Source organism: Anabrus simplex, chromosome 3, assembly GCF_040414725.1.
Source record: "Anabrus simplex isolate iqAnaSimp1 chromosome 3, ASM4041472v1, whole genome shotgun sequence".
Taxonomy (NCBI): Eukaryota; Metazoa; Arthropoda; class Insecta; order Orthoptera; family Tettigoniidae; genus Anabrus; species Anabrus simplex.
This window is the reverse complement of record NC_090267.1, coordinates 451,577,882-451,605,471: the sequence shown is the minus strand read 5'-3', so window position 1 is coordinate 451,605,471 and position 27,590 is coordinate 451,577,882. Positions and strand designations below refer to the sequence as shown.

Here is a 27,590-nt window from a genome sequence, read left to right as displayed (position 1 = left end):
ACAACATGAAAATAAAAAAATCCAAAATAAAAGTAATGGAGTGCAGTCGAACGAAGTCAGGTGATGCAGGAAATATTAGATTAGGAAATGAAGTCTTAAAGGAAGCAGCAGTTGGTTTTTGAGGGAAGTATAGGCGGTAAGAACGGTAGGGGTAGGCCAAGGAATGAATATGACAAGCAGATTAGAGCGGACGTAGGATGCAGTAGTTACGTAGAAATAAAAAGCTTAGCACAGGATAGTGTGGCGTGGAGGGCTGCATCAAACCAGTCTATGGACTAATGACTCAAACAACAACATACTTTATTTGTTCATTATGTTAGTGAAATCACTTTGTTCGGGTTGTGTAGTTTTGTATTGCAGGTCTGGTTCCTCCAGAGGACCCCCGTTCGGGCCTGGAATTGTAACTGCTTATCGTTAATTCTTCTCGTCTGGAGATTACGTGCTTGCGTTCGTCCTAATGAAGATATCTTCCTGTCCCATCTACGCCCTAAAATCTATCTGTGTCGGTGCGGCGTAAAGCCAATTGTAAAATAAATATATAAATACAATGAGTAGACACAATCACCAGTTCGGAAGGCGCGCTAAATATCTAATTTCTAGAACTCAGATGATTTTTTTCTACGGGGATAACTAAAACTAGATAAATTTCATATTGTATATAAAATATAAACCCTCTCCCTTCCTACTATCATTTATCGTATCATTCATATTATCTCATTAACTTCTCTGATGAAGTTGACGTCAGGGAGGGCATCCGGTCATAAAAAGCCACCACGACATATTCATCTCACCTCATACCTGACCCAGTAGAGAAACGGGGCAAGGGATACACAAACATATAAAATATAAACGATTAGTAAGGACTAAACTGGCTCCGGGAAGAGTAAACATACAAACAACCTCTGGCGCATCATCCTCGCAGTTTCTTCATCATTGATATCAGACGTTAAGATCGAATATGTAGTTGCTCAAAAGGAAAATTACGGCATGGTATTGTATGTTCCTCGCATTTAATATTTCAACAGACTTAATTTTAATTAGCCTACTATCAAAATATAATTCACGTCCTGAGTGGATACTAACCCTGTGGATACCCACAACAAATATTATAAAACCAAACCAAACCCCATGGCGAACAGCCCCGAAGGGCCTTGACCTAGAGGCCGCCATCTCACCGTCAGATAGCTCTTCAATTGTAATCACGTAGGCTGAGTGGACTTCGATCGAGCCCTCAGACCCAGGTAATAATCCTTCATCGGCCCGGGAATCGAACCCGGGGCCTCCGGGTAAGAGGCAGGCACGCAACCCCTACATCACGGAGCCGGCAACAAACATTAAACAACGTACAATTTGCTTAACGTCGTACCGACACAGATAGGTCTTACGGCGACGATGGGATAGGAAAGGGCTAGAAGTGGGAAGGAAGCGCTTTGGCCTTAATTAAGGTACAGCCCCAGCATTTGCCTAGTGTTAAAATGGGAAAACACGGGAAACCATCTTTTGGGCTGCCGACAGTGGGGTTCGAATCAACTATCTCCTGAATGTAAGCTAACAGCTGCGTAACCCTAACCGCATGGCCAACTCACTCGGTACAAACATTATATCTCTAGATTAATTTTTTCTTAGAAAAATGTACCTACGAGGAAGTTATACAATACCAAGCGCTCATTCTTTTCTTGAGCCACTGTACATACACTTTACTAGTTCTGTGCAAGGGAGTGGAGGACATGTTGCAGAACGTGTCTTGATCTCAAAACGAGTATGATTCACGTTCATTAGACCTCCTGTGGGTGGGGGCGGTAGAATAACACCCACGGTATCCCCTACCTGTCGTAAGAGGCGACTAAATGGGGCCGCAGGGGCTCTGAAATTTGGAGCGTGGGTTGGCATCCACGGGGCCCTCAGCTGAGTCCTGGCATTGCTTCCACTTACTTGTGACAGGCTCCTCACTCTCATCTATCCTATCTGACCTCCCTTGGTCAACTCTTGTTCTTTTCCGACCCCGACGCTATTAGATTTGCGAGGGCTAGGGAGTCTTTCATTTTCACGCCCTTCGTGGCCCTTGTCTTCCTTTGGTCGATAACTTCATTTTTCGAAGTGTCGGACCCCTTCCATTTTTCCCTCTGATTAGTGTTATATAGAGGATGGTTGCCTAGTTGTACTTCGTCTTAAAACAATAATCACCACCACAACACCTCACGTTCATTACGTCGAATAAACGCGATTTTAATGTAGGTCCCTTTAAACTAAGGTAAATTTGTATGGCTGCCTTGGTGATTATGGAAGATTGGAAAAGATATTGCGCCCTCTTTCATGTGACCCCTATTATTATTATTATTATTATTATTATTATTATTATTATTATTATTATTATTATTATTATTATTATTATTCACCTAAGGGAAAACCACCTACTACTGTCTTTGTATCTACGAAAAGGAATGCTAAAAAGCAGCATTGCTGGTATTAAGCAACTGGCTCTGTATTTGGACTATGGTGTCAAGACGTTACTTATTAATCAGTACCGCAATTATCACAGAATTCCTTGCGGATGTTTCAAAAGACGAGTTCACTGAAATTGGGAGATATAAGGCGGGCATCATCAAATATTCAAGCCGGGATGAGTGGCTCAGACAGTTGAGCGCTGGCTTCTGACACCAATTCGGCAGGTTCGATCCTGGTTCAGTCCGGTGTTATTTGAAGGTGTTCAAATACGTCAGCTTTGTGTTCGGTAAATTTACTGACACGTAAGGGAACTCCTGCGAGACTAAATTCTGGCACCTCTGCGTCTAGGAAAACCGTAAAAATGTAGTTAGTTGGACTTAAAGCCAATAATATTTCAATTTTTTTAGATATTCAAAGTTCATCATCATCATCATCATTTCAGTGAGTGCTCCAGGCAAACGGAACGTTCGTGAATACTGTGTAACACAATGTAGGCTACTCTTACAAAAGAGTACTGCTCTAATTGTTTGTAATGAATGTCTGTAATTCTTCTTTGAAGCCTGGGATTTACCGTAACGCATCAGCCTATACAATATACAAATTGTGTTACTGTGAAGTTTCCTAAATTGATTGGATTTCTCTTGGTTTTGTTTTGCTGTACATCAAGAAGTTTGGACATTTTTCCACAGATGTCACTACCAAAAAACTATGGTCATGCACTTTGGTGCAAGGTAGAGGAAGTTGTTATTAAAATAAATTTTGTGTTTATAGGTTTTCTCTAATTTCATTTGTTTTTTTAAAATGTAATTCTAGGTTTGCAACACTTCTGTCTCATTCCGCCAGTTTTGAATCTGGCCAATGAAAATTTTCTGTAATTAATTTTCAGCCTGTCACAGGCTTCTTGTTCGGTTTTGAGTGTAACGTTTGGGTTCAGCCAATAAAAATGAGAGGGTGTGTCCGCATTAGCTCAAAATCCTCTCGAACCTTCCCTGAGGGTATATAAGTTGCGGCTTTTCAAGTTTCCTTGTCTCTTCTTCGTCGTCTTTCTGAGTGTGTGTGTTAAGGCAGGAGGGGGGGACGCCTCATTCTTCGGCAGGCAGTACATCAGCCAGGTAATGCCCACCTAAATTCTCTTTTCTGTAGCTACCTCCGCAGACTTATCCGAGTGGAAGGTAAGAATTTTTAACTATGTAACAAAACTTTTCTAAAATGTACATTTTCTTTCGGCAAATGTCATAAAGTCTTTAACTGTAAATCGGGGATAGAGAGTGAATTACCCTCCCGAGCTCCCCTTCATCTTGGTTTGAGGTGACTACGACTTCGTAACTGTTTTCTTCCTGTAATATATTCAATTTATTTCCATGCGAGCCACCTCAGTAGCTTGGGACTAGCCCCTGTTTCATCGAGCCCAGAGCCCTGTTAGGGTTTTAATATTTTATTATCTTGGAGCGCAAATGTATGCCTCCATTCAGTTTGTGTTCGGGCCATTTATTTAACCTGTTCTTTTTCCGGGAAAGCCCAGTAAGTTAGGTACTAGGTACCCCTGTGTAAAACTATTTCCATTTGTAAATCGTTCCTTGTGAGGCCATAGGGTGTAAAGTGTTGATGTAATGTTGCCTTGAGTGGGCTGTAAGAAATAGAGAGCATGCAAGCGCTTTTCAAAGTTTTGTAATAGTGAGGGTGCATCTGGAAGGCTAAATATTGTAACTTTTGGAGCAAAGTGCTCTTAAATCGGGATGTTTCCGTCCCTGTATAACCATAGAGATTTCGTAACATTTTGTAAACTGGATCCGGTATCTAAGAATTTGTAAACTAAGGGTTGAAGCCCCAAAGCTGTAAGAAATCACTAATCTGGGATCTTTTCAAGACTTCTTTCAAGATTGCTAATTGTTCCTGTCATGTTGTATTGTGCACTCAGTGGAAATTAGTTAAGTTTGATATTCTTAAAGAAATATAATCTTTTAAAGTTTTAATTCAATTCTTGATATTGTAGTTAGACCCATTCAAGCCCGCACCTTCTTTCACCTCTCTGCGTTCCACAGATACCCCAGAACAATTACAATGATTGAAATTGACTGTGACAGCTCCCTGAGCTCTTATTGCACTTACTTCCTTGAAATGTTAAAGGAATAAATGGCGTATGACTTTTAGTGCCAGGAGTGTCCGAGGACAGAATTGTTAATTGAACTTTGTATTGTACGCCCGAAGCTGATCTGTGATTTCCCTGGTTACTGTCACAGTATAGCAAAGAATAGGAATAACTGGAAATGTTTCCGTAGCCTATAGGTAGGGTAAATAACGGTTATTTAATTTCACATACGAGGGTTGTAAATAAGGTAGTGGCAACGTAGTCCAGACAGTCGCAGAAGACCGGGCATGCGCAAAAAAGATATGGGAGCGAACAAGTGGCACTGTTGTCGATGTGTAGTGTGCATTTGACTGGCATCCAGTTGGGAGTGTTGTTGCTGTGTGGCGGTGAAGTGAAGAGTGTCGATTTCACTGCCCTAAAGCATGTTTCCAAAAGGTGATCAGCGTTAGTGTATTAAAATCGAGGTTGCCCGTGGCAAAAATGCGTCAGAATATTATCGAAGATTACGTGCACCCTGTGACGAGAATGCACTACAGTACAGGACGGTTGCACGATGGGTCCAGGCGTTTCGTGCGGGTCGGAATGAGAATGCTTATTTGCACCGCGCAGGTCGGCCGTCCATCCCTTAACATCAGATTGACATCGTGAGTGGTCTCGTTTCCGTAGACCATCGATGCACTGTCAGGGAATTATCTGTAGAGGTTGGTCTCAGTCATTAAACCGTGTGGTACATACTAACGAAATGTCTTAACATGAGGAAATTGCGTCCTGTTGGGTTCCACACCAACTCACCGACATACAGAAATGACACCCGTACGCACTGGCTGGGATCCACCTGGACAGATAGCGCAACATAGAAGACGCATTTTTGCTGCGTATTGTTGTCATTGATGAGACGTGTGCACGAGGCTACGAGCCTGAATTACAGCGTCAGTCGAATGAATGGCGACCCAGAAATGTTGACAGGAACCCAGTCTGGTGAAGCTTATGCTGATTGTGGCATACGACTTCGACGGTGTTATTCTTACGCATTTTGTGCCTGAGGGACAAACCGTCAAGTGACTACTGTTGTCGATTTATAGAGTGGCATCTGCGTCCGGCTATGCGGCTCAAATGTTCACGTTTATTGCGAGCCGATCGCCCTAACGTGTTGCATGGCAATGCACGTCACAAACAGTGTCAAACTCTTATTGAAACGGTGGCTTTTGGAGGTCTTGGAACAGCCTCCGTACTCACCAGACATGAGTCCTTCGACACTTTTCCGAGGTCGCCAATTTCCTGACGTAGCATCTGTACTCCGCGCAGTAGTGCGCTCCGTCGCTGTCAACAGAGAACGTCTTGCCAATGGTCCCCAACGGTTTCCCGATATTTGGAAAAAGGTAATAGTCTTCCCGGCTGATTACATTGAAGGGATGTAATGCAATTGCACTTGTTAGTTCATTAAATATTGCGTTCTATCAAAATTGCCACTAATTTATTTACAGCCCTTGTACAAGAAGCCCAATAGCCAAAACAACTCCATCTGATCTCCTCGACACTTACCATCACCTATGCATATTGAGTCCTTATCGAGAAGGTTGGTTGGATCCCCAACAGCTCCAACAGCAGTTGTCAAAGAAGGCGTCATTGAGGAGGTGTACGAGGGAAATTAGGAGAGATTGAATTTTGCGTTCCTTTCCTCGTGGAGTCAGGATTATCAGCCTAGCTTTAGGAACTGGCTTTATAAGAAACAGCATCACTAGTATTGCTCATACCTCAGTCATTTTCATATTATCAAAGCCGGAGTCGACACATATGACAGTTGTATGAAATGTTCGAGCCTGTATTAGAAGATGGAGTGCGATGCAGACACTACAGTAAATGCTGTCAAGTGTGGATTTCGGCTTAGAAGTCAAGAGGTTAGCATTCTTCTGCTCTTTCCCTATAGGATTGCCTCTCACAATTGCTTTAATTGGCAGTCTTTCCTTCCTTCTTCCAGGCATTTTGCCTAATTTATTGGTGTCGGTACTTAATACGGGTTTAGTTTAGTTTAACGACCCGTTGCCCTTCCTGATACCAACCCTACGTTGAGGAATGTATTCTGTATTGCTTGTTTCTGTGGTGGGTTGGTAGTGTGGTGCGTTGTATTTAGATGGAGAGAAGTGTATTAAAACAAGCACGAAAACCCAGCTTCCGAACCAGAGGAATTATATACGCAGTTAAAGTTCTCGGTCCTGCCGGAAATAGAACCAGACAACCTCTGAACCAAAGTCCAGTACGCTGACACTTAGCCAAGAAGTCAGACATTTAATTGACACTCTGTAAGTTTTATAATATATTATAGCCGGGATGTCAAGAACTCAACTTAAAAGTACCTTGGTATGTGTAAGAATAATTTTAGTGCTGAAGGTAAGTATGATTCAGTGAGACAGTGCCTGATTGGCACGCTAATATATAATTATAATGAAGTAAAAAATTAGCCCGTTTCCTTGGCAGGACGATTAGCATCGAGGCCTTTGGTTCAAAGGGTCCCGGGTTCGATTCTTGGTCATGTGGGGGATTTCAATCGCGTCTGGTTAATTCCTCTGAATTGGAGACTGGGTGTTTTTCTTTTCTCACACTCTCCCCTTTGTATTCAAACACGTCCCACTACCAGCCACCAGAGAAACAAGCAATAGTGAATACATCCCTCCACATAGGGTTGGAGTCAGGAAGGGCATCCAGTCGTAAAAGAGAGTCAAATCCACACGTGCGGGACATTTTAAACCCGCGACCCGATCAGGGTGTGCGAAAAGCAGTAGAAAAAGAAGAATAAGAACAAGTGGAAGAAATGAAATATGTATGCATGTGAATGAATTGAGGGGGGGGGGGGGCTATATTTAGGTTTGATTATTTGACTAAATAATTGTTCGACAGACCGAGAGATGGTGGTAATGGTGACTGATTGTTGAATTAAGGGGTAAATAACCGAATCAACAACACTTACAGTACATCAGAACGGAATGCCGAACTGTCACTGATATTAATGTGACTAGGAACCCGTTAATGCCACTTAACAATATGGAAATAGAACGTCGATAATGTGAATAGACCTGGATATACTTGAATTTTCTCAATGACACTCCCCATATAACGAAAAGAACACAACAGCGGTAAATGTTAATGGATGTGTTACTATTTTCGTTTCAGTGTTACGAGGTTCTACAGGAAGCCATGACCGCATTACAGGGTGAAATGTCTCCAGCTGGAAGTCCATTTGAAGAGGTGTTCACATATGTGGTAAACCCCAAGTCGATTACCATGGGCCAGCTGTACGGAGAATATGACCTCCTAACACATGAGTGGTGAGTAAACATTACAGTGTATTGTACGGAGTTGCTTTGAACATAAGAACCTGCAATCAGTTACTGCGAACATATGCATTACGAATCAGGTAACTAATATTTGCACTAGCAGTTCCCCGCGGGCTGAACGTGCAGTGGCTTACCCCACGAATGTACATGCAAAGTTTAGAGGTAACGAAATAATACATATGTGCTGTTGGGGTGATAAAATGTCATATCATATCAACATGCACCTGAAAAAACATCACAGACAGAAAATGAAATACATTATTTGTTTCCTGCACTTTGGTAACCTTTTGAACGTACTGCGAATTATTGATATCGATTCATTAAATTTGTTCATTTCTAACTGCGAAGTCATTAATCCAGTGCCATGGGATAAACAGTATTTCGTGTCACTCTATTAGAGGCTTAAAATTATGAATTACTTCTGAGTTCGAACCCTCGAGCAAGCTACACAAAATTGACCATGAGAGAAACACGAAGTTTCCAAATAAATCCCTGTTACTTTCAGCGAGTGTCCTTGAGCCTTGTTTACAGTCATCGCGAAATCCTAGTTATCCTGATGTCTCGTAAACCAGCAAAAGTTTCTACTACTAAGCATGTAGTTACGATTCCCCTAATGATGAAGTGTGATGTTTCTTTTTTAAAATTTGTTTTATGCCGCACCGACACAGATAGGTCTAATAAAGGTGTAGGAATGGGAAGGAAGCGTCCATTGCCTTAAGGTACAGCCCCAGCATTTCCTTGTGTGGAAATGGGAAACCACGAAAAAACCATCATCAGGCCTGCCGACAGTGGGATTCAAACCCAGTCTCTCCCGAATGCAAACTAACAGCTTCGTGCCCCGACCCACGCGGCCACTCTCTCAGTAAAATAAAATGTTAGTTAACACAATTGATACCTATATAATATATACATAATATATCAATGAAAATACACGTAGAGTCTGACATATTGACAACAACCAATGGCGTGATATCCAATTCATATAAAATAGCTGCAATTTTAAATTCCTTACATGTACGTCAAATAATATGTACACCGTACTAGACTAGCCTGTATTAAAGCGCTTCCCGGACACTAATTGTTCGTAATGTCCAGAATTCGCTTACATTTCAGTTACTCGAGTTATACTTGGTTTCGAATGCAAGTATCGATTCTTAAATGTTTTCGGTGCATAGTATCGATTCTGGAAAATATTCGATTCAGCCCATCACTAGCTCAGATGATTAAGGTGCTGGCCTTTTGACCCCAACTTGGTACGTTCATTCCTGGCTCATTCCGGTGATATTTGAGGGTGCTCATATACGTCAACTTCGTGTCGAAAGATTTACTGGCACTTAAATGAACTCCTGCGGGACAAAATTCCGGCACCCCGGCATCTCCGGAAACCGTTCAAAGTAGGTAGTGAAACATAAAACCAATATTCTTCTTCTTCTTCTTATTATTATTATTATGAGGACGTCGAGACATGGTACCGCAACGTACGCAGTATGAGGACGGAAAGCTTTGAGCAGACCTTTTGGTCTTATTCGACAAGTGTAAGTTGCGTGCCGACATCGGGTTTCACCCTCTCTCTACCTCATTGTCATCATCCTACATCCAGACGCGCGGGTCGCCCATAGGAGTCAATTACAAAGACCTGCACCAGGCGAGTCGAACATATCCTTGGACACTTCCGGCATTAAAACCCACACGATATGTAAGTTGTTGAAGTTACAAGCACCATTTTTTGGGCACTGCCTCGTACAGAGCTGGAGAGATAGCTGAATAGACCATCTAGAGTTGGTGTCACCTTGGTTGTGGCTGGCCATTCATCATTTTCCAAGAGCGAGAGGTTTCTGGACCGTTTTAGGGCCGTTAATGTTGTGTTTAGGGATTTCTCTGGGACTCACCGAGGATTGTTTCTTACAGTGAGTGGCCGCGGGGAGTAAAATGAGCTGTGACCGGTCCTTATACAACTTCGATAGTTTGCCTGTTTCGTGTCCCTTTGTAACATGGAATTGAGATTTGAAATTGACAATACAATCACCTCTTCGATCCTCGTGAGTGTCCCATGCACACTGGTATAAATATCGGTACTGCTCAGTGGGGGGCGTGTACATTTGTATAACGAACGAATAAACTTAGGTTTGATTTTATAGATGGAATGTTTACTTTTAGTAAATGTATTATCTGTTAATTACTGTGAAGTGGTTTTTGTAGATTTCTTTATTGTGGCGTTGACTGCTATTTTACGACGTATTTTGTAGTTTTAGAGTAATTGTTACATTTTTAATTTTACGTTATATTTTCAGGTTATTTTGTTTCGCGTTGAAATTAGTCCTTGTGACTTCCTGGTTGTCTGCGAAGTAGCTGATACTTTGAAATACACTGACTGACAGAGCAAATGCAACACCAAGGAGGAGTGGTTCGAAAGGGATGAAAGTTGGGGAAAAAACAGAGTCGACTTTTATTTGTGTTAGTAGTGATTTGATTTTAGCACGCCTGGTGGATATTATCGTGTAGGCGTCAAGTCCATATGGTCTGAGAATGTGGTTAGCCGGTTCGAGACCCGTTGGTCGAAAACATTTTCATCATCAGAATGTTGGTCGGCAGAGTAGGAGAGGTGGTGGTATACAACTTGCAATCACTAGACTGCATGCCAAACGCCTGGAATTTCAAACCTCTTCACAGTGTTCATATGGTTTGAGGGCATATGACGCTGTTGGTGGTGATTCGTCCATCAGACGGAGACGCACAGTCTCGAGCAGACCCATTGGTGCTCTGTGCCGGCACCGGGAAGCACCCTTTCCCTTCTTACTGTCCTATATTACGTCATTCATTTCATCTCATTAACTCCTCTGATGAGGTTGATGTCAGGAAGGGCATTTGGGCATAAAAAATCGCTTCAAAGATTCATTTCACATTATAATCGACATCGTAGGAAAACGGAACAAGGGTTGGACATACATACAGTAGCGATTTGATTTTTGTATTACTCAAAGTTCACTGACCTATCAATGATTGATGGATCATCTGCATGTAATTATGGAGAGACAAATAATGAAACATATCGGCTCGGTAGGACGGCCAGACGAACCGAACAAAGTTGTTTTTGGTAATTTTATAAGTATATATATTAGGTCTATTTTGTGTCACCTAAGGTACATGATAGACAAGTTTATTTGAGTGTTCTGTAAAACAAATTATTATTTACATTAATATTTATGTTATTACTCACAAAGTCTCATGTTTCATGTTTTGTACTTTTGGTAGAAATGCAATTCCCTAGCACGGAATTTAAAATTAAATTCAGAGATGACAGTCAGTCACAGAACGAGGTCAGTCAGTCGCACAGCACTTTTCGACCCTAATTTCATTACTAATAATATTGTGGTTCAATAATCATTTCCAATTTAAAACTTTGTCTCCGAACACTATTTTGGTAAACCGTATTAGAAATATCGTTTCAGAAAAAAGCTGTCAAGAAGCACGTTCACCTGAAGAGGGAGTTGACAGTCAAAAAACACTTAGGAAATAAAGTACACTTTTCTCTATTAAATCATATGACGAACACAAAATAAAAACTTCAACCCATCACAAAATATATGTAGATATTTTACTGTCAAAATGTCCTGTAAATGCCAGTCAGCCATACGTAGAATTACTCTTCACCTATGATACTGACAAAACTTGCGTGTATGCTGACATGTGATAAACACTGATATTTCCGTGAAATCTTTTGCCAAACGTCACTAAGGTTTACAAAGGAAATTTAGCAACTAATGCTAACACGTGAAAAACTATCAATGTCTCTGTGAATACATCTACATCATATTTGGCCCAGTTTTATGGCCGATGGCCCCTCTGACGCCAATCCCTTATGGGGAGGGTACTTTCACTATTCGGTGTTCTTGTGGTGGTAAGTAGTGTGGTGTGTTTTGTGTTAATGTATATAAATGTATTATGAATAACCAAACACCCAGTCACCGAGTAAGAGAAATTAACCATACGCAGTTAAAAATCCCTGACCGGCCGGGAATCGAATGCAAGGCCCTCCGAACCGAAGTCCAGTGCGTTGACCGTTTAACCAATGTGTGCTTTTCTTAAACATTTACCATCTGCTTGCACAAGAAATGTCATCACATGGCTTCTGAACGCTACTGTATAGGACCATGATCTCTCTCCTTCTTGCCAATAATTCTAAATATTTGCCTTCAAGCGTATTTCATAATAATGATGTTATCGAACTTCAGTATATGACAACCTTTGCATTAATTTGCTTGCGAGACTGTATAGAAATGATGGAAGTGTATTAATATTTACGAACTCTCATCTATAATCTTAAACATGCACTCACATGAGAATGTCTCCTAAGTTTTAAAAATATGGTAGTATATTGTTGCTTTACAAAATTATTTTTCCCTATATACAGTAGAACAGTAATTTACCTCTTCCGGTGAAAATGTTTGTTGATTACGAATACGCGTACGAAGAAAAATATTTTTTCTTATTTTTACCATCGATTAACAGTTTCGGCCAGTTATTCTTCCTGACGCCAGCCCTACGTGAAATGATGTATTCAGGCTTTACGAATTTCTGCGGTTGGTATTATGGCATATTTTGTGTAAATGAAGATGCGTGTATTAACACAAACACCTAGAATTTTACTGGGCGCAGCTAAAATCGCCTACTCGACTGGGAATCGAACTCGGGACATTCTGTAACGAAAACCGCTGCGCTGACCATTCTGCCAAGGAGCATACGTTCTGAATACTACGATTTCAAATGGCATTATATATATTGTATTGAAATAGTTTTTGCAATTTTACTGCCGGTAGATTCAATAATTAACAGGCATATCAGTTTTCCGATTTTTGTATTGACAGACCTTTTAGTGAGCTGCAGGGAGCAGAACACCTACTAGCATATCAGATACATATTCTAATACTGTATCTACTGTATGTTGTATGAATATTGAATTGATTTTTAAAATATTATTGTTAATAAGAAAATACAACACGAATGAATCAGTAATAATGACTAAATCCTGTTAATAAACAATTTTGAATGACTGAAAATATGCAGTAGTTTTAACGGGTTCTTTAGCTGTTTTACTTGGTTATAGATACCCAGTTAGATCCCTGGGGTGTAAAGGATCAGTAATGTATCCTGAAAGAACACAGATAGTCTGTAAAAACCTCTTAAGTTACAAGGTTCACGGAGGTATTATTATTTGCTGACGATATTAAATACAATAAATCAATATCAAGTCTGTTTAGAACAGCAAGACCTTGTCTAAATGAAGCAAATTTAATAAATTACCTTTCAATATTAATAAATGCAGGAAGATCACAGTTTCAATGAAAAAAAAAGATAAGATAAATTGTACGTACTCAATTACTGACTCCCAATTGGAACAAGTAAATGAAATTAATGAAAACAATATGAAATGGGGTGTGGTTTTTAGTGCCGGGAGATCCCAGGACGGGTTCGGCTCGCCAGGTGCAGATCTCTTGATTTGACTCCCGTAGGCGACCTGCGCGTCGTGATACGGATGAAATTATTATAAAGACAACACATACACCCAGCCCCCGTGCCAGGGAAATTAACCAATGATGGTTAAAATTCACGACCCTGCCGAGAATGGAACCCGGGACCCCTGTGACCAAAGGCCAACACGCTAACCATTTAGCCATGGAGCCGGACATGACTTAGGAATAGCATTAACTAGTGATTTAATTTTTACTACTCATATTGAAAATGTGAATAAGATATACAGGAGCCTTGGGTTTAGAACGAGACGTTCGTTTCGATCAAATCTGGAATATACCTCTATTATTTGTAATCCATCAACAAAACTACACACAGATTTAATAGAAAGGATCCAGAAAAGGTTCTTGAAATATATATACTTCAGAAAAAGCTGAGAATATCCTAAATATTTTTCATATCATAAGATGATCGAAATGTTTGATTTAGAAAGGCTTTATATCAGAAGAAAATATCAGTCGATGATGTTTTTTATAAGCTAGTTAACAATGAAATAGACAGTATTGATCTAACTTGTCAACTCCTACTGTATGCACCTAGAAAACCGGCAGGTAACTTTAGGAATTTGTTTTTCTTGCCAAGGGTCAACACAAACAAATCTGTATATACAGAATTATGTCACTGTATAATAAATTACATCCTCTGAATATAAATTTCTTTCAAAATAAGAAATCCGGCTTTATGAAATCTTGTAAGGATTTATTACACATAATTAGCTAGATGAATGATGCCATGGTGCCTGTTCTTGTTTCGTTTTTATTCTTTTTATTGTATTCTTTATCTTTATTACTGCTGTTATACTTTAGTTACGTAACTCTTCATTTCATACTATATTTTGTGTCTATTTTGTTTCTTGTTTTTTCTAATTACGTTTAATAAGATTAGAACTTATGGGAAAATATTGTAATTGGACTAACGCCTGTGTATATTTGCATACAATAAATTAATAAATTTACAAAGTTCACTTCAGAAGGTTATTGAGGTGATTAACTAAAATTAGAAGATTAAAATCTCTAATTTACTTTCTCTAGTCAGATGTTTTAACGTTTTAAATATAAATATAGTCACGGGATGTAGGAAGTTTCAACTCAGTTGTGAGTGAAGCTATGTCGATGGAGTCATTTGCTGGAAGCGGACTGAACATCTTTGAATCCTTAGACGAAGACCCATTGCGCTCCACCAACATATATCAGAACATTAATTAATTTCTGAAACTTTTCGGTTGAGTCCTGAACCTGAATGTGGTGTTTATTTCAAATTTTTCGCTTCGGAAATCGATCACTTTAGGATACGATTTCCTTTAGCAAATTTGTAAGGATCTTCAGTCTGGTATAAATGAGTACATTCTAATCATTCTGGTAATTCTGTATGTTTTTGTAAGTGACTGAGTTCAATTATCAACACCTCCCTTGTGTTCTGCCATACTTCCATATACACACTATACTAATCCAAGAAATATTCGAATCAGTTTAAAGGTGTATTATTTATTTTATGTCCCGTCAGCGAGTGCACAGATACGATTGTAGAAGCAGTACAGAATTGCACATATCTCCATTTTAAGCCTAGAACTCACTCCGCCGGGCAATTAATCAAGGACAGGATGTGGGGTTTCAGCTTGAAGATGCAGGGCTTCAAGAATCGTGAGTCCGCGCTGCAGACCTTTTACATGTTAAAGAGAGTGGGGAAGTCAAAGATTATATAAGATTTAGAACAGCTACGTTTCTGATGTTGGAAAACGAACAGGAAGATAAGAAAACAGGAAAATATATTGAGGGGATACGAAATCTACCGTTAATCCCTAAGCGGCACTTTAAGTGATGATTGGTATTGGGAACCGATATTCTTCGACAACTCTGCTATAGTCAGTGTGCAGGATATGTGTTTTCTATATAAGAACTAGCAAAAGTACCCGTGCTTCGAGACGTTCGTTTGTATACGGATTTCTACGTAAATTACCGTACAAGCAGTGAGTAATATTTTATTAAATTGCATGTCTCTTAGCGTTATCCGAGAAACAGTACGCGGATGTCCCTGTGCCTTATTTCCGATATAAAGTGAGCGTTGGTTATATTTTTATGATAATGGCAGGGCACATTTCCTACTGCTATTCACAATCGAGTTCGGGAGTTTCTACTATAACAGCAAGATGCCTATTGCCATTCACAATCGAGTTGGTGAGTTTTTATTATTATGACAGGCCCCTTTTACTAATTCCAATCACAATCACGTAGGGGAGTATTGATTACCTCTTTTCTGCTGCCAGTCACAGTCGAGCTGGGGAGTACTCATTATAACGGCAAGTCATATTTCCTACTGCCATTCATATTCAAGTTGGGGAGTTTCGATTATAATAGCAGGCAATTTTACCTACTACTAGTCACAATCTGGTTGGGGAATTTTGTTAATAATGGCGAACACCCTTGCCTAGTGACGGATACTATCGGGTAGAGTAGTTTAGACCAAAATTTCAGGCTCCCTTGCCTACTGCCAGTCAAATCGAGAAGAGGATTTTTAATTAAAATGGCAGTCCCCATTTACTAATGCCAGGTACGACGGAGCTGGGGAGTTATGGCGGGCCTCCTTTCCTACAGTCAGTTACAATCAATGATGGTAGTTTTGATTACAATTGCAGATCCCTCTCCTACTGAGATTCATTGCCGATTTGGGGAGTTTTAATTATGATGGCAGCTCTTCTTTATAGATCGCTACAAATCAACTTCAGTATATAGACATACGAAAAGTACATGCCCGTTTATAATTGCAGATCCTCATTTCAAGATTAACTGCTGCTGAACCATCAAGAATATCGACAAACGTATTGCGCCATCAGACTGTACTTTTAATAGTCTGCATGGCTGGTCCTGTGACATTTTCTCGTATCTTCTCTATTTATGCGTTAAATTGAGTTTGAAACTTTGAATAGGCTGAAATTTGGGTGTAGATTTTATGCATTGCTTTTCCTTTTGCATGCTTATGTAGCAGCTAGAATCATAAAATTTGTCTCGCATATGTCCACTGTTTGTGCCAACGTGCGTACCGAATTTGATGATGCTGTCTTTTCTATAAGTGTGCCAAGCTATAAAATATTGTGTAAAGGTTAAAATCGAAAAATGCAGATCTTTATAAGGTATAAGGAATCGAGATGCGATAAAAAGTCATAGGACCAAAGTTGTAGATCACTCCAAATTGGGCTGCGATTGTGTTATTCGCTCTTTGATATGTTTTACCTTTCAGCCACCAAGTACCTCGAAACGAAGCTCTGCACCATCATTGAAATTGCCTCCATATTTCGATATTTTTCGGGCCTAAAATGTTAAACATTTGAACATCTAATTATTGTAAAGCAATACAATGTAATATATACTGTATATTAGTGCCTGGTTATATGGATGAGAAGGCCTGAAGGCCTTAATCTTACTAAACTGAACTAAACATCTTGGAATTTCTCCGTTGGTTACAACCCAAAGCTATAATTCTGCCAATTTCAATTTTCTAGCTCGTCTGTCAGATTGTGTCAGTCATCTTGATTTCGGGGAGGGGGGAGGAGATAAAAGTTAGGACTTTAGGAAATTGTTAAGCCCATGAAAACTATAGGTCATCGCTTCGGAAAAATATATTCCACTGCGTGAAAGAAATGCCTACATATTTGCGTTCTTATGCTGAGCCCCAAATTTCAAAACAGGGAGTGGGTTTGACCCTGTATCAGTTCGCTGGTATGTGAAGAGGTGTCTCTCGTGGGAAGCTGGATATCTGCAAAGCTCCTGTCGGTAGATCTGCCTGTACATAAATTAACTCCTGTGGCACAAAATATCCGGCTCCTCGGTGTCTTCGGTAAACTTGCGACGTAAAGCAATATTATTAAAAGCAGCCTCAGACGCCCTAGATTTTCAATGACGCTTTCTCTGCGAGCTTAACCTGGCCTGGTGTCAGCATCGTTCTCCAAATGACTTCCTAAACCTGACTACATTCAAACCGGCCGCGCGTTCAAAAGCACTCTCAGACGCCTTAGACGTGGGCTTGTGTTTGTAGGCTCTGAACGAAGATTTTCCAAGGGCAGCTCGTTTTTTAGTTGCCATGGAAAGAGGCACCCACTCTCAGTAGTGTCACAGTATACCTGCTGACTCTAAATACGTTCCGGTTAACGGTACGTTTTGCCATTAAATAGGTGAAATCATAGACTGCGAAGGAAAACATGCACGAAGGAAATAATGCATAGCATCATACAAAGGAAAGAGAGTCCATGTTTCGGGATTAGCACTCGAATACATTCGGAAAAGTTAAGGAATAAAGTAAGACAGTTATGTAATTTGACATTAATTGAAGAGAGAATGACAACTGAGGATAGCTGGATAGGAATAACATGTGGATGCAATGGAAAGATTAAATGACCCTCACTGATTTCTGATGATATGTGTTACGGATTAAAAATAGCGGTAACAGAGTAGAAATATAGGTGCAGGGATTCTTGGGTTTTCAGATAAGAAGGCTACTTAAAGTAGCATTACTTATGCCTAAAGAGGCAAGGAAAAGGCAAAAAATTAAAGCAGAAAATGTAAGTAGAAGAGAAATACAGTAAAAATTATAGAAAATGCCAGAAAACACCTTACAATGTGAAATAATGGCCTACATTTCACGGTACCATTGAAATGTTAAGAGCCATGCTCACTACTATTCGAAGACGATTGTAACGTACAACGGTATTCCGCAAATATCTCCGTTATGTCTCTCTTCTACCCAACGAACACCCACGAGTTTAGAAGAATGATGATGAAAATGGGATGACGTTATTTCCCTGCTGGCAAGCAGCCAGAGTCGTTGCCATGGTAACCGGTAGGTTCGTTATCGGTCTGCGAGAGCATCCGTCACACGTCATTTGAAAAGCAAGCGAAATTACGTGAATAAGAACAATTATTTAAAATAAAGGGACGTTTCACATGTAGTCTACAGCTTTTGCAGAAAATCAATAGCTTGCATCCGGTAGATAGTGGATTCGAACCCCACTGTCGGCAACCATGAGGATGGTTTCCCATTTTCACACCAGGCAAATGCTAGGACTGTACATTGATTGAGGCCACGGCCGATTTCTTCCCACTCCTAGGTCTTTCCTATCCCAGCGTCGCCATGAGACCTACCTGTGTCGGTGCAATGTAAAGTAAATTGTAAAAAAGGAAAAAGGAAAAATAAAATAGTGTATGAAAGAATATCAAATATCTCGTGTGATTTCCCTCTAAACCCCAGTCTGTTCAGCGATTCTTAAATCATATGCATATCAAAACTTGTTTGTGGATGACTAGACTAAATATTAAGTTTAGTCGAGATTTCTCCAGCCGTTTCACCAGATGGTGGAACAGACAGACAGACAGACAGACAGACAGACAGACAGACAGACAGACAGACAGACAGACAGACAGACTCTAAAAACCACTGGTACGGCCTTATGTTGACCTAAATCTGTAAAATATCGGAAAAAGTGCCAAAATAAACGAAATTACAGACAGCGGACCCCCTACAACAGTATTTATATAGTTAAGCATGGGAACGTCTGTAAGCATAGACTTTCATTTCGAGATTTGCTGCACCTAAACGGTACGTCATATCTACAAGTGGATTGCACCATCAGACGCCCATTCTTATGATGCTTTCCCGAAGGCGGACAGTCTAATAAAACGTTTCAGTTTGCACTTCGAGATCCACCTAAGGATTATACATTCAGAAGAACTTGAATAGTTTTGACCATTAAACCCAGAGACTTCTTGGATCTTCAAGTTATGTGGTTATAAGGAAACCACATTAATCATGATGATGATGATGATGTTTGTTGCTGAAAGGGGCCTAACATCGAAGGTCATCGGCCCCCACACATGAATCCCCCTGTGGGTGGGGCGGTAGAATAACACCCACGGTATCCCCTGCCTGTCGTAAGAGGCGACTAAAAGGGGCCCCATTGGCTCTGAACTTTGGAGCGTGGACTGGCGACCGCGGGGCCCTCAGCTGAGTCCTGGCATTGCTTCCACTTGTGCCAGGCTCCTAACTTTTCATCTACCCTATCCCTCCTCCCTTGGTCAACTCTTATTCTTTACAGACCCCGACGGTAGTACGCATGGAGGCCTAGGGAGTCTTTCATTTTCACGCCCTTTGTGGCCCTTGTCTTTCTTTGGCCGATATATTCATTTTTCGAAGTGTCAGTACCTTCCATTTTTGTCTCTTATTAGCGATACATAGAGGATGGTTGCCGAATTGTACTTCCTCTTAAAACAATAATCACCACCACCACCCCACACATTAATTATAACGGCGCTATAAAGAGGCGTACGAGGCATGATGAGGAGTGAGAGGGTTTGCCATTGCTTTCCTCACTGGGCTAAAAGTGCTGTTGCACCATTACCAGTCCTACGAATAAATTCTTTCCTAACACTCAGGGCCTGTACTACGACAGCCAGATAAATAAACGCGTACTACGACTTTCGTCAATCTGCAATCTGGGAGAATATTCTCGAGTTTAGCTATACCGGAGTTGCAGAGGCAGTTAACGCTCTTATCTGGGACTTTGCTCCTATCGGGGACGCTACTGTAAGAATCAAGATGGCTACACATCAAGATGAATCTACATCTCCATGATGCTGTGTGAAAAATAAGTTGTTATAAAATATGTCATGCCTCCTGTCCAGCTATCACAAATGTTTAAAGATTTCCCAAGCTAGCAATTTGTTGCTACTGATTATATGAGTTGTACGCAGGCGGTGCATCAGCGAGCTTCCTAGGTAGCTGTAGTCGTTACGGCGACATCGTTCAGTACTGCGACGGAGTTATTTATGGGTCCGAGTCCCAAGAGTCCAACATTTTTTTACCTTCTAAATGTTAGTCGATAGGGTACTAGAGGTGATAGCACACATTTCCTAATCATTAGAGTATGTGTCAAATCTATCCACGACGAACGTATGGAGTAAAGGTATACGATGTTGTTCATGGTGATTCGTCTGTCGAGTGAGAACGTCATATTTTCCATTTATTACGTTTTACCCTGACATGAACCAAGAGGCAGATGCAAAAATACTACGCCCATAACTAAACAGTATCAGTCAGGAATAGCCAGTGCCCTATCCTAAACTTAACGTTGGCTGTGAGCTAAGCCAGGGATCACTGATCAGACATACTTAATCAGAGTTTACTTGTGGTAGGCTGGCCAGTTCCTTTCCGCTTCTCATCTAGCCAACATTACGTGTTCTACCCAACCAGATAGTGACCACGAATGGTGTTGCTTATCTTCAGAGATCTTATGGGATCCAGCGTTTCAACATGACTACGCTGTTGGCTAGTAGTTTTAAGAAAAGTAAATTCCATACAATTAGAGTAGAGTACCTGTAAATATATTATTTAAAATGTGTTGATTGCACTGTTTCACTACTCGCTGGTACACCTTCAGGTACTTTGGGAATGACACTTCTCAGCAACTCATTAAACTTTTTATTAAATACTCTTGAACTCTGCTGCATAGAACAGGAGTATACGCTATAGATCAATGTAATTAATCTTGCGCTGGCCAGGTGAACAGATCAGTGGTACAGACAGGCTTCATTATATACACCTCATGACCCATTACATATTCTGATATCGTGGCCCCAGACCAGCTTGGCATACAGTTCACTGGCCCATACGTGATCCTTATTATACACATCGGTGGGCGTGAGATAGGGTTCATCAAACTTGTGAGAACCTTCTTGATACTGGGGTAGACAGAGTAGTGGAAAGGAGTTCTATTCTATGTGATCTTAGGCTCATTACCTTTACATACTCGCTATCAAACAGCTTTCAAATATTCCGTCGGTTTATTCTAATTCCTCCACCCACAGGGGGAGATCGAAAATGACCTACATTAGTGTTTAATCCACACTTTTAGGGGTCGATGACATGAATAATGAAACGTCGCATGCCATTTAAGTCCATGTTAAGCCACCATCAGAATGGGATGACCGAGATTATGGATATATGTGTGTATGTTCCAGCATAGCTCTCAACCAAGCTTGGTACACATATGACTTACTATCTGGAAAAAATACGATGGGGTAAGACACCCCTGTCACCCCTACATTTGTGGTTGGGATGGAGTGACATGTAAATATTACCATAAACAACCAATATTAGTGCCGAATTCATACTTCTCGGGGTTGCTGAGATTAATTGCGACTCTCTGGATGCCATTTAAGTTCAAATTCAGCCTCCATTGACAGCGGGTCAGTAGGGGTGCAAAAATGCCCAAAATGACTGAGATTAATGTTGAATCCACAGTTTCCGAGGTCACTCGGCTGATGGTGACAGTACCAATGACAGTTGGAATCGTGTACATCATATCTACAGCGTGATTCGTAAATACGTACAGTTCTCACTTATTTGTATTATTTATTCGAAAGGATCAAGTTCTTCCCAGACAGTCTGAGTTGCCACAAAGATAAAGTTCCACGTGAAAAATAATCACCTAAAACTAAAACATTACATTAAACACCAACAATAATTGCTCTAAAACTACAAAGTAGTTCGTAAAGTATCAAACGTCACAATAAAATCTACAAAAATTAAATTCACACATAATTAACAGGTAATAACGTTCCTAAAAGTAAATATTCACAAAAGTACCAGGACAGCGTTTGGAGCAATTTTCCTTCAAAACAGGTTATCTGACTTAATTGTGACGAATGTTGTGAAGCAGCACGTGTGCTCTTGTTATTAGCATATTACACATTTCTCGTAACCTAGTGACACAGTTGTTCTCCCATACTAACTGGTCTATATTGTGCTGAGTTTTGCCTTTTATCGAGATAAAATTGATAGTTGTCCAAGTTGTTTCTAGTGTTTGCTTCTCTATTCACGAGGGATGAATAATTATCTTTCTGTAGTGTTCTCTGTAATCTTCAATGACTTATTTTTACACTAATAATTTCTGTTCGGTTTGCATATAAACAGTTCCTTCTATCTATCAAAGCTCTGAATTTCTAACAGAAAATTCAGGCTTGTTTTACACATGCATTGATTACGGCCGGTATTTAAATACTGCTGGAAACATATGAATGCTTTGTTAGTACCTATTGGTTTGTAAATATTGAAATAATCTGTAGAAATCTGTATGACTACCTGCTTTCCCTTTCCCTTGTATATAATCAATCTGAAAGGTATGTATATTGAAGTCTACAATAATGTTCGTATGTTTGCCTAATTTGCTATTAAGAACATGCTCTAGATCATATAAGAAGTGTGGTTAATATGTCACACGAGACGTGATAATAGCAACAATCTAATGGCTCTGATGACCAAATATAAGGTACCGTGGACTTTACTGATTTTGCTTTTTATAATGACCTTCAAATTACTATTTATATACACGGATACAACTCCCCCAATTTTATATCGAATTATACGATAAGCAGAAACATTTTCTAGGTTATAATACAGGTCCTTATTATAGTTCAGCCAAGTATCACTCATTGCTAAGCTATCAAATTTATCTATGTGGTGTAACACAGCTTCAATTTGATCTATCTTATGACGCATACTTCTTCAATTTATGTACATAATTATGAGAATTGAATCGTCAATATTGTCAACAGTACAACAGTACTGCCCAATGGCCCTGTGCTAGCTTCTTAGAGTTAGTCGCATAAGACTGGTGTATAGCAGCCATCTTGCCCAGTAGCTTTGTGTTATATCCCTAGACCTAGTCCTATAAGACCGGTATATAGCAGCCATCTTGCGCGGGAGTCCAGTGTTAGGTCTCCAGAGTTAGTCGTATAATAACAATTTATAGCAGCCATCTTGCCCAATAGCTTCGTGTCAGCTTCCTAGTGATTGTCCCATTAGACCAGTGTATAGCAGCCATCTTGTCTGATAGCCCTGTGCCAGGTATCCCCATAAAAGCGATGTATAATGTGTATAGTGTCCATCTTTCTCAGTAGCCATTTGTAAGCTCCCTATAGTTAGTCTCATACGATCAGCAAATAACAGCCATCTTGCCCATAGCCCTGCGTCAGGTTCCCAGATTTAGTCCCGTAAGACCAGTTTATAGAAACAATGTTGTGCAATAGCCCAGATTTAGCTCTATAAGAATAATGTATAGCAGCCATCTTGGCCAATAGTCCTGTGCAAGGTCCCCAGATTTAGTCTCACAGAGCCATTTTGCGCAGAACTTTTCTGTGCCAGCTATTTTACTGTACTCGATGGCAGTGTTAACCAGACCTCTGTTGGCGGTCTATCTTTGAGTTTTAATCAATTTTGTCGAACAAATTCCAAATCTGTTGCCTGAGACTTCTTTACATACGAACATCGTACGGCAAGTATTGTGGACTTTCTTCTTCCCTACTTATTCTGCAATGATTCTCCATGGCGTACGATGTGTACATGAAACGATGAATGGTGCAAAAAGAGGTCACCAAATAGCTTAGTCTCCAAAGGGAACCGTTCCGTTTAATTAAGTGTTCTAAAAAATAAGTGTTTATGTGTAACTACATTTTGAATATTTACCTGAAACACATAAACGTTATCCACTTTACTCTATATAGTTTTGATGACTCATTCTGTAATATGTGCAGAGATCAGGTGTGAAGCATTTCAAGGTTCTTTGGAGGACATTCATAATGAAACTGAGGAGGTCTTAAAATGGATCAATGGACTTGATTTGGAACTATAGGCTTCTGCTTGTATATATTGTGTATATATTGTATACTTATTTATATAATCTATCTGTGCACATCATATGATAAATAAATAAATAAGGTGTGAAGAAATGTTTATACCTCTACCTCCTACGATCCGGAGACCGATACTTACCACTGATCCACAGAGGGAACTAGTAATGGAGATTCACCTTCCTGTGTATAAGTTTCATGAAACTTCATATTTAATTCTACACAGATTAGGTTATTAGGTACATAACTGGTACTCGTGTACACTACTATCCTAATTTCTTCATACTATCCCACTAGCCTTACAGTCCTGAGGAATTTAATACATTTATAAGCTAGCTGTTGCGAACCCGCCGTTGATGAGTTAGATTTTGTTATTGCAGCTGTAATGCCATCTACCGGAGATGCGCGGCAGCGGAAGGGACAAAACACACTAGTCATTCAATGTAATGTTATTGTTGAAAAATTCCAGGAGCGAGGGGCATTGTAGGTAATCACACTTTTTAGTTTCTTGCTGGGCGATATTCCGGTTGTTAAGGTCTACGCTTTCAACACGTCCCCTTTACAATTGCTTTCACCCTCATTCTTCGAGTGGTCGCTCATTCACGTTTCTCTTCCCACTTCGGTAACTTTGTTATCTCCCTGAGCAATAGAAATGCGGTTTTGTGTCGTAAAGAAAGAACTACATCCCCAGCGTCAGTTAGTTCGTTACCATGACGATTGAAAAATATTTCCACGTTCGCGATGGTCAGGTTTGATGGACTTGGTAATACAATTCTTAATTTGTTATGAACTATATATTATCATTCGTTCGGTTAGAATGTACCAGATAAAAAATATCGGAACCTGGACTGTTCGATATTTTTGTGGACACTATTCTAGAATGAACTAATACTTCCAGACATATTTGAATGCGTGCATGTGTGAGTGAGAGAGAGAGAGAGAGATAGAGAGAGAGAGAGAGAGAGAGAAATGGAATAAGCCTAAATATCTCCGTTATTATTCCTCGTACGATAAAAGAATACACGAAATATAAAAGATCGGAAATGATATATTTCACAACTATAACAGTTTTCCGTTACGCGTAATGTTAATGGATAATTTTTATTCCCTGTTTTGGCGCTTTTCGTATTGCTACGACACTGTGTGCTATTAATTCAGTTATACATAGCCTAGTCTGAGTTAAATACTGGCTATCAGAAAATTCTGTTCAGCCATTTACAGTGATGTAACAGGAGGACAAACACATGACGGCTAGATACATTTTAAAAACTCGCATTCCTACATTTTCTCCGCTACACGCAAAAGCATAGAATCATGAATATGTTTTGGGCTTGTAAGAATAGCATGTAGCAGGTCAGTCTCTTATTCCAAGTCCCTGAGTTCGTTTTCCGGCCAGTCCATGGATTTTTATTCTGGACTGAGAATTTGTTTACGCCCCACCGACACAGATAGTCTCATGGCGACGATGGGATACGAAAGAACTAGGAGCGGAAAGGAAGCGGCCGTGGCCTTAATTACGGTACAGCCCCAGCATTTGCCTGGTTTGAAAATGGAAAACACGGAAAACCATTTTGAGGGCTGCCGACAGTGGGGTTCGAAACCACTGTCTCCCAGACTCAGTCTTACAGCTGGGTGCGCCTGATCGCATGGCCAACTCGCCCGGTGGATTGAGGAACAGAATGGGGTTCACTTGATACGAAATTTTCTCATGCTTTTTGTTACAGGAAGAAAGCGCACAGTGAGAAGATGACGCTACTGACCTGATGTACATAGATGAATACGAGCTGCCATGGTTACAATGGTGTCAGGAAATTGATGATGATAATTCGAGGTAGATCCCCAGACCTAAAACATGTCCATGTTAAAATTGTATGAACCTACTTTCGATTCTATAGTGTAGGCCCTAAGAAGAGATAGACACGAAGGCGAGATTTGAGCTGTAATTTTATTCGAATAGATTAAACCCTTAAATGTACTAGGAGTTAACTTTCACGATACTAAAATATAGGTGTTAACCATAACTGAACACTTTGTAAATAACGTAAAATGTTGCCAACATGAGAGTTAAATGATAACTATGAGAAGTTGTGTCGGAAAGGAAGATCTCTTCACTGTATCTCCATTTGCAAGTTAAAAGTTTGAAAATAACCGTAAATCACTATCATGAGTAATAAGGGAGAAGAAATGGCTGGTTTTCTCCCTAGGGACCACCATTAGGTGACGCCGACTATACATACGACCAGGTAAGAGATTTTGAAGTTTGAAAGGAAGGAGAGAGGGCGGTGTCATTATAATTCTTTGAGAGCAGCTGCGGGCGGAAACTCGAAAGAAGGAGCACCTAAAGTAATGGCACCGTTCATTTCACCTCCAAGGATTTCACTTCAGACTAAAATTTACCTGGTTTCAACAAGAGTTCCCAACGTTGCAAATTTAACACACCACAATGAATGACTGATTGATCGATTCCATTTTTAAGAATTTATATTGCAACCATCAATCCCCTTAGTAAAACATCAAAATCATTCATCTGAGCTGAACTACAAGAAGTCCATCTACAAATCATTGTTACGTAACCTCCCTGACCGCTACCACATTCACGTAAATATCTGGTCTGTGTCAGGTCTACCATGTGCATGGAGAATAGCTTGTCCCTGAGACGACCTGGGAATATCTAAGAGGTCTCGGAATATCTATTATGATATCGTTATAAATATTATTAAGTATTCCATAAGAACAATTCACCTCAACTGAACCCGGGAGCTTCTAAACCGAAGGCCTGAATGCTGAGCATTCAACCTAGGAGTAGGAAATGGCGTTGTTTACAATCCAAGCCTGTTTCCAGTCATTCGACCGGGTCAGGAATGGAATGAATGAATCCTCATCTAGCGGCGAGGATAGGAATTGTTGTGGCTGCCGAAGTTTATCAGACTGTCTGGGACAACAATCAGTAACTGACAGCTGGAATGAAAGACGACAGGGAAAACCGTAGTACCCGGAGGAAAACCTGTCCCGCCTCGGCTTTGTCCAGCACGAATCTTATATGGAGTTACCGGGGTTTGAATTACGACACCCAGCGGTGAGAGGCACTAACATTATTTGCAATACATGTAGAATATTCTATATTGAGAAATTATATTATACGGTGACGGGGTATTCAGAACTTTTCAGTATACATTTCCATAACTTGTTTGCCCCCAGGTATTATAATGTTTTAGTGGACATTCCGCTACTTTTCTGTGGGAGGTCTGTAATTACTCAGTGATGAGTTGGCCCCCTTTATGTGCAACGGAATTAAACAAGTTGTATAGAGCCCTGCATCACATTTTGCACACGCTGTACAGACTATGCCGGAGCATTTCTCATTCTCACGCCGTCTTCTTTTATTGTTTGGGAACTGCATCACAAAGTGGTCTCGCAGGTTTTTATGGATGTGACCTCCCTCGCTCGCCCTGCTCCCCGTAACTCTTGACGTAGTACTGTGTCACTTCCGCTTGAGTTAGAGCTGCGTCACTGTTACCCGTG

The 27,590-nt window shown here is 40.3% G+C and overlaps 1 protein-coding gene across 1 annotated transcript in view; it reads left to right on the top strand.

Annotated features, from left to right (window-relative positions):
* Nucleotides 1-6,862: 6,862 nt before the first annotated feature.
* The window catches only part of LOC136866853 (dynein axonemal heavy chain 1), a 1,878,455-nt gene continuing 1,857,727 nt past the window's right edge, over nucleotides 6,863-27,590 (top strand). The window contains exons 1-2 of the mRNA XM_068226864.1: nucleotides 6,863-6,922; nucleotides 7,703-7,857. Of these exons, the coding sequence (XP_068082965.1) occupies nucleotides 6,863-6,922; nucleotides 7,703-7,857 (215 nt within the window). The remainder of the gene's footprint in view (nucleotides 6,923-7,702; nucleotides 7,858-27,590) is intronic.